Source organism: Pelodiscus sinensis, chromosome 9 (assembly GCF_052426305.1).
Source record: "Pelodiscus sinensis isolate ZL-2025 chromosome 9, ASM5242630v1, whole genome shotgun sequence".
Taxonomy (NCBI): domain Eukaryota; kingdom Metazoa; phylum Chordata; order Testudines; family Trionychidae; genus Pelodiscus; species Pelodiscus sinensis.
The window spans coordinates 34,233,515-34,248,374 of record NC_143060.1 but is presented as its reverse complement, the minus strand read 5'-3'; the positions used below and the strand labels follow the sequence as shown (position 1 = coordinate 34,248,374).

General features: G+C 42.9%; 1 protein-coding gene across 1 annotated transcript in view; it reads right to left on the bottom strand.

Moving 5' to 3' along the window:
• Window positions 1-9,953, bottom strand: part of PKN2 (protein kinase N2) — a 105,570-nt gene extending 95,617 nt beyond the window's left edge. The window contains exon 1 of the mRNA XM_075936412.2: window positions 9,891-9,953. Within this exon, the coding sequence (XP_075792527.2) occupies window positions 9,891-9,938 (48 nt within the window). The 5' untranslated portion in view covers window positions 9,939-9,953. The remainder of the gene's footprint in view (window positions 1-9,890) is intronic.
• Window positions 9,954-14,860: the final 4,907 nt, after the last annotated feature.

The following is a 14,860-nucleotide window of genomic DNA, read 5'->3' as shown; positions in this document are numbered from 1 at the left end:
CACATATCTGCTGGTATAACAAAGTCAGTTAAGAATGTGAAGAGGTGTGATCCCTGAATGACACAGCTGTGCTAGCAGAAGGCCTTAGACTCAGTTTATCTTACTTCACCCAGTGGAAAAGAGAGAGGGGAGGCTGGAATCTGCTATACAGCCAAAAACATTTTTCTTGAATAAACTACATTATGTCTGCCAGTGTACGTATGGCTTTAATGCAAGGCAAAGGAACATGCATCTAACTTCAGCAATGTCATCAAGACAAAGATTAAACATCACTCGTCTCATACTAACTGCTACACTTATGTACATATTTGGGGAGATGTATAAGTACATCTCTTCATATGCCATAAACATGAATAAAAGGAATGTATCCTCAAAAAAGTAGCAGCCTCATCAGTAACAGAAGGAAATACAAGATATTCTTCCCATAGCACAGGTTGGACCTCTCTGCTCTGGCACCCTCAGGACCTGACCAGACCAGGATGAGGGATTTTGCCAGATCAAGGGAGGTTATATCTGGTCCCCCCTGCCACCAGATTCCCCAATCCTGGACTTGTCACCAGACTTCCGGTAGAGTAGGTAAGTAAGAGACTAGTCACTCCCCCCACCTCCGCTCCCCACCCCCCAATGCCTCTAGCTGAGAGAGGCAGCAAGGGGAGGGGGAGCAGGAGCCCAGTCCCCCCAGCTGCACTTTGGCCTTTTAAATGTATAAAAAGCCCCAGGACTGGGAGCTAACCGCCCTGTGGCTATGCAGTTTTCCTTCCTTATCAAATAATCGACTAGTTGAAATTCCACCGACTACTCGATTAGCTGATTAAACGCCATTTTAACATCCTTACTTTAATATATATAAACCTAAACCTAGGACTTTTTTTAAGAGAAGTTAATTAGTGCTTGTGAAAGCTAGCTAGCTCAACTGCATTACAAACTATTCCCAAATGTAGTAAAGCACACACATTAACATTAAAGCTTCAATACTATTTAAATGTCTAATTCGTGTTCTACAGGAAGTATTCCTAGAGGTCAAAGTCCAGTTTAGTCTTTATTCTAACACTAACACCTCACCTAAGAAGAGCAACGAAACTACCAACCAGTGCCAAGTGCAACTGTGGTTTTGCTGAAGGGGAAAAATTATATGAGACCAAAGTATATAGTCCACAGCGCTTCGTCACCATGAACCTGAGGCAGACATGAAATGATGTTTTAGACTCAGATCAAGCACTCTATCTGTACTTATCAAAGCACTTACGCATGTACTTGTATACTTTGCTGAATGGGGATTTAAGAGATGAGATAACCTACCCCACTATTAAATCTTTGAATCATCCCAACCCCAATATGAAATGTATGTACAATTAGTTTTTGTAAGGAATTCCACTAAGGCATTTTGAATTCTATCATAACAGATACCCAATCTCACATTATACAAAACTGCTCAAAGGGAGGCGATATTATGCATGTTGTGATTACATATTTATGTCCCTATGAGTGTATCTGGATCTTTAAGAGGTAATTTCGGGGGGGGGGGGAGAGGGGGGAAGAGGTTACAAAATAAAAGGAAATGTACATGCTTTATTTAAATGATAGAATTTTTCAAAAATGAAGGAAAAAGGAAGTTTGTATTAATATCAAAAGGAAAGTGTTTAAAACATCAGATATAGTTTGTTGGTAGACAATATTTGCAAGTTTTCTGTCTTGCTAGAATAAAAAGGGGTGGGGGTGCAGGAGTGAGGCCAGGGGTCTGGGAGAGTTGGGGAACTCAGGGTAGGGGTTGAAGGGTGCTGGAGTGAAGGCAAGAGGTAGGGGGCTAATGGAACAGGGTTTGGTATGGGAAGTTAGGGCAGGAATATAAGGTTGCAGGGTTGCAGTCAGGGCAGAGATATGGGGGACTCTTGGTAAGGGGTAGGGGTTAAGATGTGTGGGCAGGGGCTGGAAGGTTTGTGGGAGCAGTTCAGGGCAGAAGGTGATGGAGTGAGGGCAGGAGGGATGGATTCAGGGCACAGGGTTTGGTGGAGGGGGAGCTCAGGGTAGGGAGGTGGGGGAGCAGGAGTCAGGGCAGGAGGTAGAGGGTGCACAACTCAGAGGAGGGAGCTGGGAGAGATTACTGGGCTGACAAGGGTGTCAATGCTGTGATGACGACTCCTCGGGAGAGGGAGGATGGGGCGGGGCGGGGGGGGAAGGGACAGAGCATCGCTTTCCTGTCAGCAGCTCCTCTGAGGGGGGAGGGGGAGCCTGTATGGGCTGGCCCTGGCCTCAAGTTTGTCTGGGGTGAGCAGGGCTCCATGAGTCAACCCTGGCCTTCAGCTAGCCCTCATCTTGCAGCTGGTGAAAGAGGGCAGGGTTCCGGGAGCCCTAGCCTGTCCAGAGGAGCATAAGAACAGTCATACTAGGTCAGAACAAAGGTCAATCTAGTCCAGTAACCTGTCTTTCAACAGTGGCCAATGCCAGATGCCTCAGAAGGAGTGAACAGAACAGGGTATCATCACGTGATTCCTCACCATTCCTACCCATCCTGGTTAATAGCCATTGATAGACTTAAACTCCATGAATTTATCTAGTTTAGCTAAATTAGTCCCCATCATATTGTATGTATAGTTGGGATTATTTTTTCCAATGTGCATTACTTTACATTTATTAAATTTTTATTAAATTTCATTTGCCATTTTGTTGCCCAATCACTTAGTTTAGTGAGATCTTTTTGAAGCTCTTCACAGTCTACTTTGGTCTTAACTATCTTTTTGCCATTTCACTGTTTACCCCTTTCTCCAGACCATTTATAAATAAGTTGAATAGGACTGGTCCCAGGACAGACCCTTGGGAGACACCACTAGTTATCTCTCTCCAATCTGAAAACTAACCATTTATTCCTACCTTTTGTTTCCTGTCTTTTAACCAGTTACCAATCCATAAAAGGATCTTCCCTCTTATCCCATAACAACTAACTTTATTTAAGAGCCTTTGGTGAAGGACCTTGTCAAAGGCTTTCTGAAACTCTAAGTACACTATATCCACAGGATCCACCTTGTCCACATGTTTGTTGACTCCTTTAGAGAACTTTAGTAGATTAGTAAGGCATGATTTCTCTTTACAGAAACCATGTTGACTTTTCCCCAACAAATTATGTTCATCTATGTATCTGACAATTTTATTCTTTAAGGGGGTCAAGGGTCTGACCCTGTCACCCAGCTGCTCCCCTGGGCTGCAGTCTGTCCTGAGGAGAGAGCAAGTAGACTGTGCTTCTGGCCCCCAGGGTGGGATAGGGGAGCTTCCCCTCCCGTTTTCCCTGCCCCCTGTCTGGCACTGTTTCGGGAAGGGGGGGGGAGGGAACTTACCTAGTCCAGTGTCCAGCCATGTGGAGCCCTGTCCACAGCTGAGAACTCCACAGCTGGCACCAGTGGTCCCTGTGCAGTATCATGTTCCTCCTCTCTGCCCCCTCCCTTTCCATGTTCTGAAAAGCATTCCCATTCCAAGCACTTCTCGTTTTCCTGGCACAAACACCCCTGACCTTGCTTTAAGTTATGGTAAGAGGAAGCTGCATATGAAATTTGGTGGCTCTAGCTCTTACTATTTAGGAGGAATTCTTGAACAAAAAGACTCACAGACAGACAGAAACTCTCTAAAAAGAGAGAGAAAGAGATCGCCCATTCCATGTACCTGGATGCCAAACCAAAGTCAAAGCTACACTCTTGGATCCAATGACCCAGGATCCAACTGCCACTGAGTAAAAGAAAAGGTAGTCAAAATCATAATGTTAACATGTCAACTCACAGGACATCAGTTCAGAAGGTGCCTCAAAACCAACATATCAATAAAACTATATTTAAAAATTAAAAACTTTCCAGCTTTTTAAGCATGTTTAAAGAGAAACAAATGTTAAACATTTACAATTAAACTTATTTTACACCGCAAAAGCAGAGAAATGTAGAGTTAGAGGAGAACTATTCCATAATCCACCATGTTATGGGGTCAGTATTCGAAGATCTGAATACTGGACTACTCTACAAGTACTACGGATGTAATAGCCCAGACATCACGCACAGACTACAGACAGCCGGTCTGCAAGGGGAGGTGATTTTTAAATTGCCCCCCCTATGTGGACCAGCTCACACCTGGCACCCCACACTACTGCTTCTGATAGAGTCAGCAGCATAGAGTGGCAGAGGGCTCCACTGGCTGCCAGCCCAATCCCCAGGGACTATAAAATAGTTGACTAACCAATAAGAATTCATGAGATTAATCGACTATTCAATTAACTGATAAACATTTAACCTCCCTCACAGATACTTCAATAATTATGACACAAAAAGGATGATCAAAACCAATATCAACCTTAGCTGCGAGATTCTTTTGGTTCTATGAAAATATAAAACAGTTTTTTTCTATACTTTATCCAGGTCCATAGGTATAAAGGATACTTATTCACATTTAAGACCCAATTCTGAAAAAAAAAAATACTAATTAAGCAGCACAATTGGAAGAAAATGGGGGATTCCTTAACATCCTAGGCTATAGCAGCAATGGGTAACCTCGGCTAGTGAGTGGGCCACAAGCGTACCTCCATCTCAGTCGGCCACAAGACGGTAACCAAGATGGTCTCCTGGGTTTTAGGGCAATTTGGTAACTGCACCTGCGTACTTAGAATGTGTGGGAAGTGCTGACTGAATACTTTGAAGCACTCTGAGGGGATGCAGAGGGAATGACAGCTTTTACAGTCAATGTTATGTGCAATCAGCACAAATCTCAGCACGTGCCCTTGCTTTACCTATCACTTTAGTAATACCAGTATAAAAAAATGATATGTAAGGAAGCCAACGGAATCTGGCTACCCTGCACTTTAGCAATGGTAAACAAGATGTCTTGTGGGACACATAGAACCCTGATGGACCTCATGTTGCCCTTGGGCTACACGTTGTCCATCACTGGCCTACAGTGTTGATAGAATTAGGTCCTAATTGTTTGCCACTCAATTTAAACACTGCTGACAATAATATACTTAGTTTGTTCTCTGAGTTAAGAGTGAATAGCTGTTTGGGGCAAAATTTTGAATGAATATGAAATTAATTATCCAAATATATCCTACAATATCAATGAATCATTTCAAGAGAAAAAACAAAGCCAGTACCACTGTCAAAGGACCAAGTACTATACACAATTAGCACATCAGTAACTTTACTCAAATGCTGTAGTTCCATTTATACATGAATTAAGTTATTCACAAGTATAAGCATTTCCACTATCCAGCTCTATCAATTTCTTAATTATATGGCCTCTATTAAGCTTCACCACTTTCAAGGAAGCAACACTTCTTGTACAAATTATCAATTTACAATTAGAAAACAGAACACTACACATAAAACTTTATTTGTAATGACTTCCACACTGTGGAGTTGAAGAGGGGAGCATATGTGATGATTCATGGGACAGACAGTATATATTTGGAGGGGAGGTGGGTTTTTTTAACATTGGTTTAAGTTGTGAAATAGATGATGTTATATAAGTAAAGACTATCATAAAAGCAGGTTTTTCATAGGTTTTTAGTAATTCCACGGTCTCTAAAATTAGTACTACTGTTCATGTAGCACAATAGGAGTTATAATCACGTGAGTATAAATCAAGAATTATTCTTCCTTATCCCTATCTGCAGAAGTACCTGAATTATGCGATATGAAGAGATTGTCTCACTTTGAAAAATACTGCTCTAGACACAAAGAGACACTTTGGGAAAGCCGCTAGTGAACCTGCACCACTTGATTTACCTAAAAGGTCCAAAGCCATGGAGTTTCCCTACTTCCATTGGCTCCAGTTCACCATTTCCAGCCGATAAGCCATTAAGGATGCCAAACAAAACTTATTATGAAACTTATTATGAAACAATCTGACAGACCACCAAACTTATTTTGTGTATTTTCATTCGATCACTACTGATCTGTGTTTCTGACCTTTGAGAAATCTGAACCAGCAACCTAGAGACAAGTACAAGATTTTTCCATATCAATAATTCTGCAAACAATCCAGTATTCGAACTTTTTTGTATTTTACTGAGGGATATAGAAAAAAAATTCAGGGTACCAACTGAAATCTATTTTCCAGCTTGTATACGAAAAACAAAATTTAAGTTTAATTACTTTTTTAAAAGTCCAGCCTTGTGTTTGTTATACAAGATGGCAAATCTCTCTTTATAGGTCAAGCTCATTTTGAAACAAGCATATTTGCTACAATAGCTGCTGCATCAGTTCCTAATAAACTGTACTGTCAACTACTTGTGAAAGTTTTTGCCTTATGATCATATTCTGCCAAGGTTGCAGTCCTTTCTAATTACAGAATTCTAGAAAAGACTTGCACTATACCTGACTTACATAATGCTCTATAGGAGCATAGATGAAAAATATTTTCCAGCAGCTTCTAATGATGCTAATGGCAGATAAAACAAAGTCATATATTTTGTTACTGGGAAATTCCAGATCACTAGAAGCCACAGTTTATTGTTTTCTCATTCTTCAATTCCTTACCCCATAGTAGAATCCCAACCTAATCTAACTAAAACGTAGGTTGAACCTCCCTGATCTGGCACTCTTGGGACCTGACCAGTCTCAGATGAGGGATTTTGCTGGACATGGGGCAGTCGTTTCTGGACCCCCTGCTGCCAAAGCCCCCCTTCAGCCTGGCCAGACAGTTGCCTTCCCAGCTGGTTCTCCCTCTTGCTGGCCCTGCTGCCCTACTGGGCAGCCCCACCACCTCTGTGCACCAGTCTCCTGCTGCTGCGCCAAGCAGCCCCACTCTCTCTGCTCCACCTGCCAAGGCAGGCAGCACCACTGCCTTTGCGCACCAGGCTCTCAGTGTTGCACTGTGCAGCCCTGTCGCCTGTGCGTGCCAGCTTCCCTGCTTCCTGGCTTCTGCTGCTGTGCATAGGGTACCCGCAGCCGTGCATGGGGCTCCCACAATCCTGCTGGGAAGCCTCGCTACCCTGCCAGCTTGCAGGGCTCTCAGATACTAGCCCCACACTGGGACTCCCTGGTCCTGGAACATCCATGGTCCATTGCCGGACTAGAGAGTCCCAGTTAAGAGAGTTTCTACCTGTACAACAAAATGTGTCTTGTGAAAACGAGAGACTATTAAAAACTGTCTTTAAAGACTGAAAAAAAATTAGTAGAAACTGAGTAAGACATTTAGAATGGTCAACCTGAAATCTGTCAATTTCACAAAAACAAGGTCCTGCCATGAGAGCAGGGCACTGGACTTGATGACCTCTCGAGGTCCCTTCCAGTCCTAGTATTCTATGATTCTAAGTTAGAAATAATTTCAGCTAGTACACCTACTCCCACGTTTTTGTTTTGCTTTTTGCCAAGAGACCCGCATGAACAAAAGGAGACTGTCTTGACTATCCAGGGGAAACGGAGTAGGTAAAGTTCTGCCAAATGCACAGTGAAAACAAGTTTTCTTAACACATTTCAACTACAGTTGTGTTATGTGTAGGTAAAATGTGTGTCAGAGCATTAAAGAAACGAGTGTAACGGTGCACCAGTTTTGTAAGCAACAAAAGTGCCTTACATTAGGAAACATCTCAAAAGATTTTATAGTGTGGATGATTTAAAGCACCACATTAAGTGTTACTTTAAATTATAAAAATGGTAAATTCAAACCTCTGATAAGCATATTTCCCAAAAAATAGAAAACCAATCACAGTTTTAGTTAATATAAATTATGTCTTATATCCCCCTTTCCTAATCTATGCCACTGTGAAAATAAGTTACAAAACTTCAGCAAAATTGCCAATTCTGATATGATGGTTCCTTTTTATAAATTTAAACTTCAGTTGGATTTCCTTGTTAATATAAGTTTCCGGTATTAACTGATAGCATTACATACATTACTACAAGTAGTGTACAAAATACTGAAGACACAGGTTATGTTCCCTCCTGGGTTTTTCCACAATGTCATTGTTCTCTAGTATGCAATTCTGCTACAATCTTTTCTAATAAATATTTATATTATTTCTAAATAAATTCATTTTTGCTTCCATTCATTTTTTTGTATATATAACATCATGACCATTAAAGTACTGTTCTGCCACAGGGATGTTTCAAAACCACCACACGGTTTGGGTATCAGCAATATCAAGTTTGTATTAAAGCAATGACAATTTATGAAAGGTCAATATAAACTCTTTATATAGACTGTCATGTTATGAAGCAGCAATTGGTGTTTTACTTTCAAGTTAGGACCTTGCCTATAGTCTATATTGTAGACAGTAAGTCAATAGGTGGACTGTGGGTCAAATCTGAAATGCCGGACGCTTTTGAATAGACCACAAAATTTATTGACCTATTATTATTGTTATGCAGTGTGAAAATGTTTCTCTGGAGTTTGAATCTTGACTATACTTTGACCAAGAAATCTGGACCTTGAATGCTACTGTAGACATCACTACTATATTTTTAAAAGTTGCATACAAATTACTCAAAGTATAACATCTTTTGGGGTACCTTTTGTTCACTTCCACTTAAATTACATACTTTCCATTTAGACTTTTTCTTTAGCTTACTAACTTGAAAGTGATATTCAGAGTTGCATCTTTTTCTGAAAAAAAATACTTCATTTTTTATAGATTTAGTGAAGTTATGAAGTCTAAACAGTCTTGGGCAGCAGGTGCCAAGAATTACCAAACTCCACTTCCTGATTGAGAAATAATAGAGCATACAGTACAGGTACAGCAAAGAGATCTACTAACGACTTATTTATTTAATCATACAGTCAAAACATATTGGAGAATTTTAACAGTTGCACTGTTTATAGTCCAACTCCATATTTACACAAATTTCAGGGAGGCTTGGAAATAAGTTACATTTTCATAACATTCTACAAGTATTAATATACAACCAAAGAAAGGAGTTATCTGAATGTACTGAACAACATTTCTATCTGTTCATTATCTTCTCTGAATGGATTACAAGTCCAAAGCCTACATCCAAGAAAAGGTGCATCTGGTGTGATCATTACACACTTCAACGGGAATGGGGGTAAAAAAACAGAAACAAAAATACTTTCTCCTAGAAAAAGGCTGGAATTAGATCTGATGGTTTCCCTGCTGGAGACAGCACTTGTAAGAAGCACAACTGAAAAAGCTGCTCTATTCAACAGCCTCTATTATGCATAGGGTGCCCAGCACGGCCTACCCAATTACATATATTTCGTTCAATGAACCGACTCGAGTGTTTGTAAACATACTTGATGTGCACCCAAGGGGCTGAACGGAGCAGGAAGGGAAAAAAGGAAAATCTCGGCAGCTGGCACGTGGAATACAGGGAACCTCACTACTTGCACAAGGATTTCAGGGGCTTTTTTTTTTAATCTGTTTGCCAGATCGAGACAAGGCCTGGAGACGCCGTTTTAGCTCCCTCCCAAACAACCTGCCCAAGGGGGGGGGCGCTCCTGAGTCACTCCGGGCATTAATCTGACGAGGGAGACAGAGGAAGAGGGAAGCGGCTCTGGCCAAGAAGATTATCCTCCGGGCAGCGCGCGCTAAGCAGGAGCCCAGACGGGGCTGGGGGCCTGGCGGAGGGGGAAGGCGGCTGCTCCAGCATCCCCTCGCTGGGAAGGGGGGGGGGAGGAGAGAGACGAGAGCCGGACCCAAGCGGCGGAATGCGACGGGAATGGGGTGGGGTCCGTCCTCTCAGCACCCGCGGAACCGGCCTGGGACGGGGATGGGGGGAGGGTCTCAGAATCCAGTCTGCGGCGCGTCGTGCCGCGGGGACCGGGCCTGAGGGAGGGGGAGGCCGCTTTCTCCCCGCGGCGGGGCTGAGAGCAGAACGGGGCCCAGCCCGCGGGGCCAGGAGGCGAGCGGGGGCCCCGCGGCGGCCCGATCCCAGGCACTGAGCGGCCCCGGCCCCGCTTACCTGGAGGTCGGTGAGGAGAATCTCCCTCTCGGCCGTGTTGGACGCCATTGCGCTCGGATTTGAACTCCGCACCTGGACGCTGCCGCCGGGGAGGGGAGAGAGGCGGGTCCGGGTCCGGGAGCGATCGGGGGGAGGGGGCGCTGAGCGCTCAGCCCGGGCGGGAGGCTGGGGGATGCGGGAGGGGCAAGCACCCCCCCTCTCATGGGGGTCGGCCCCGGTGCTGCGCTCCCCGGCTGGTCGCCCGCCCGAGCGCCACTGCCCCCGCCCTGGCTCCTCCTCGCTCGGCCCTGGCAGCGCTCGGCCGCCGCCTCCACCGCTGCTGGCTGGGGCCGCCCGCCGCGGCTGTCGCACCATTTGGCTGTCACCCGGTCGCAAAGGCAGCGCTGCTTTGCGGCTCCGCGTGGGCACGTGATGGTGGGAGGTGCCGGCTCAAGGGGAGCGAACCCTACAGGGCAACGCGGGGACGGGCGCAGTTGGGGTAGCTGCGCAGCGACATCCCCAGCCCTGAGGAGCGGGGGAGGGGAGAAGGTTCCTCCACCCCGTTGTTAATTTGCATAGGGGGGGTGTTTTTGGGGTGAGGGAAGCCCTGGGTGCGTAACTCCCCCGCTCCTGCAGCCCTGTTACTACGTGACACTCTCCCTTTTCTTCAAACATTTCTGAGCATCACGGTTAAAGAGAAAAGCTGCGAAGGTAAATCCCACGCCTCAGAGAGACCCGTAGAACCACCTCCCACCACTAATTATTTTAAATCATAATTTCAGGAAAACAGACTCAGGGATTTTTGACCATTTGGAGTTGGCAACCCCACACCCAGACATAGCTCACAAGGCAACTGAGGGGTAGTTCTGTAATAGATCTGTGGTATAGACCGCAAATTTTATGCCTGAATTTGAGCAGGACAGGCGCCTCTACCACCTTTTAAATTAGCCCAGCCAATTTTCCAGGTGAGAGTTTTTCTGACCTTCAAATCATTTGGTTCCTCCTCCCTGATACCAAGGCCTAGTGTACAGCCAACACAAAATTATTACAATTTACCTGCAAGTATGATTTCAAATCAGTCTAGTTTAAGTTGGTGCCAGGCCAAGTGTAGATGCTGGGTTACATACTTTAGCTTGTGTCAGTAAACATAGCAGCTCAGTCTGCATTGATATTACCATGTATGAACTAATGGAAGTGTCTCCACACAGGGATTTGCACCTGATTAAAAGCAGATTTAGATAGTTAAACCAGTGCAATTTATCTGTACAGACTATGTTTTAATTGTGACTTGTATATGCTAGAACTGGAATTTATGTTTTCGCAGAGATTTAAAAAAACCCAAACAATAAATTACAATGACTATTTCCAGGCTGGGCTTGCCAGCAGAGATTGGCCAGAGCAGCTTGAGAGTATTCATACTGCTGCTGAGCAACAAGGAAACAGAAACACATGCAGAAACTGGCATGCAGTGTAAAAATCATTAAATATGAACATGCAAATTGTCTCTTCTGCATAAAAACAAAGCTGTCAGAATAATTCTACAGTACTTTAATTATACCTGAAATATAGGTATTGATTGGTATGTGTGTATAAACTTAACAGTCACTTAAACCTGAATCCTGCAAATACATACGTGATTTTTCACATGAAATGTAGTCTTGTTGAAGCCAATGTTGTACAAAAATTACAACTATGTCCTAAAAACTACTATAGAGAATATATAATAAGGTTTACTCAGCAATTTCATAACTGGTCATCCTGATTTTACTGATAAAGTACCAGTGGCATACATCCAGAAGGTTTTGGGTAATGATGACAAATTAAGTTCCCATGGAAAAGCTGCTGTTCTTTCAGTTAATGGATTAAGAAAGGACAGGTATGTCAAGTGTTTTCACCTTATTTATAGCATCAAATTTAGGGTAGATAGATACTTCATATGAGCCTACTTCAGGCTCCTCTAAATCATATAGGAGATTGATTCAGTCTGTTTAGGAGAACAAAAAGGTGGATTTAAAATAACCTTTGTATCCCTTTCTTGAGTTATACTAAATCTTCTATAGGTGCAGTTTACCATCGTGGCCAGTTTTCACCTTCTATGCAACTTAAAAGCTATTTACTGAACCTTAATTAAAAAGGTGATTGTAGTTCTATAGGGGAAGGATAAGAAAATGAATGTTGTCCAAGATTACATTAAATTTTGTAGACTTCAGAAAGGAATCATGGAGCAGCTTTGCCAAATGATAGGTTGAATGGAGATCTCTTATTAAGAACCAGTTTTTCTGTGTGTTACTGTCCACATGTGTACTCATAGTGTCTTGAAAATTGGTATGTCTCATCTGGCTGAGGGTAGGGATGTTGACGCAATGTAGCATCACTTTGCCAAAAGATTCCAGAGCTATATTATCTCTCTTCAAAATATCTGAAGTCATTAAAGTGTGTTTCTGGCTCAATAAATTGGCATGAATTTGTGATGTATGTCAAAGAAAGTGATTTGCACATGCCCTTTTAGAAAACTACATCTAAAGCTTGGGGTACTGCACAGTGATGACCATCTGAATGAAGCTGAGCTCACATGACAGTCACTTGGTGGCTTAGGACAGGGATAGGCAAACCATGGTCCAAATCCAGACTGCCAGACACTTGAATGGACTCCAAAATCTTTTTGTTTACTTATCTTTATTTTTTGATAATTTAATCTGGACTCTGGACCTTGACTATATTTTGACCAAGAAATTTGGCTCATGATAAAAATAATTGACTACACTGGCTTCAGGGAAATAAGCAATTATCCTGCACTCAAGTAAGGTTCAAGGACTAAGAGTTCAAGTCTTCTCCTTTTCAAATGCCCAGAAGTGTCTTGTTATGTAAGTACTGCTTGTGGGCGAGGCACTACAAAGAGACTTCTTTTAGCATTTGTGCCACAAGTGCAAGTAGTATGATTGAGGAGCTCTAGAGCAGATTTTTTTTTAAAAATTCTATAAGATCCATATGCATAAAGAGATTGCCTTGAAAACTGGTATTCCAGAACAGGGATTGAGGTGAACCTTGTCGTGCAAGTTGAATGCCATTTGATCAAGGAGTTCCCAGAATACAGCCTCACACAGACATGTACAATGATTTATAGAGTATATTGCTTTTGATTTATAGAGTATATTGAACAATTTTCCAAAAATCTGCTTGCAAAAGGATATTTTAATGAAAACTGGTATGACAAGAGGGACAGGGATACAAAAATTACACCAGAGAGGCTAATTTTAAAAAAATGGTTCTCTGGTGGAAAGGCCCAATGAATTCTATCAGGATTCACTACCAACACCGCCATAAAACTTTAACTAAGAATTACAAAGAATTAATCTTGATATAATTGTTTCTTTTGGAGGTTCCTGGATTCAAAAGTCTTTCTTCAGTTTTCATTCCCCTAACTTTCCTGAGAAACTAGCTGGTCTGAGGAGCCAACTTGTAAAGGCTATCAGATGAAGCATGCTCACTGGGTGTGGAAAAATGGGATGGAGAATGCTGACTCAGCACTGTAATAGGACATAGTTTTATTCTGGTAGTTTTTCCTTCTAATCTACTATTAATGGAAGCATGAGGGAAAAGTTGGAAAATAAAGGTTTTTTTCCTCCCTTATTCTTTTTCCCATGTGTGAATCAGAGGGCAGTAAAACTTCACTCTAAAACAGTCGTTTTCAAACTACAGGGCAGAAGAAAACCCAGAACTTGGTCATGGAATGTCAGGAACTGCGTCTCATTATTGCAGGGGGAATCAGGTGACCAGTGTAAGTGCTAAGACAGGCTACCTGCCTATCCTGATACTGCAGACTGCACAGCAGGCTCGGCTCCTAGATGTCGGACGGGTGAATAAAGAGAGTGCACAGGGCTCTGTGCACTGCCCAGCCCTCCACACACTGCTGCACACACCCATTGGCTGGGAAATGGCTGCTGGCTGCTTCTGGCATGCAGCATGGTCTGCGGTGCCAGGAGAGGCAGGAAACCCGCCTTAGCATCCCGGCTTACCTTAGCTGTTCAAGGTAAGCCCCTCCTGCTCCAGCCCTGACCCCCTTCCCAAAGCCAGAGCCCTCTCCTACACCCAAAAGTTCTCATCCTCAGCCCCATCCCGGAGCCTACACCCTAGTCAAATTATGTTGGGTTGCAGGCATCAACAATTTTCAACTGGGTCATGAGAAAAAAAAATTGAAAGCCACTGCTCTAAAGAGTTAGCTGTTAATTGTAGTTAGGGACAAAAGCTAGTTAGGGTAGGCTGAAGTTTAATGTGGTTCTTTGGTTTTCTTCTGTACTGTGAAATAAGAAAAAGTGATATTAACAAGCACTCAGGATCTTAAATCTAAAAGGCTCTAAAAACGGCTCAAAGAAACCATGCAGGGAGCATGAGAGTGGAGGATTAACTGCTTTTTCCTCTCAATGTAAAATTCTCTTTTTACATTTCTAATAAGTATTATGAGAAAAGTAGGATTTTAGGAAGAATTTGAATGAAGGGAAGCTACTGATTTGGGTGAACTGGTTTGCAAAGGTCAGGGATTCTCGAACTGAAGACCAAGAGTTTCATCCCCAGGCAGAGGGCCTATAACTTGAGTCCCCTCACCCATGACAGAAGTGGTGGTGGGGCTCAGGCTTCAGCTTTGGTCCCAGCAAGTCTAAGTCAAGCCTGAGGACCCAAAATCACAGTCATAGAAATGATGGTGTAGGGAGCCTTCCCTGTAGTGTGGACATGCTATTTCAAAATAGTTATTTTGGGAGTTATTTCAAAATAAGTTATTTGGAAATAATTTCCTAATGTAGACATGCCCTAAGGTGCCACACTCATTGTTTGCTAACCAAGGGGTATTTGGGTTTTGATTTTTGTCTATTCTTAAACTATTCTGTTGGTTTTATGACTAAAAGTCAGTTGTAGTTTGTCTATAAGTTATTTTCATGATAGAGCTGTTGACCCACCACTGATCATTGAATGTTTGATAAGATTGTACAGTGCTT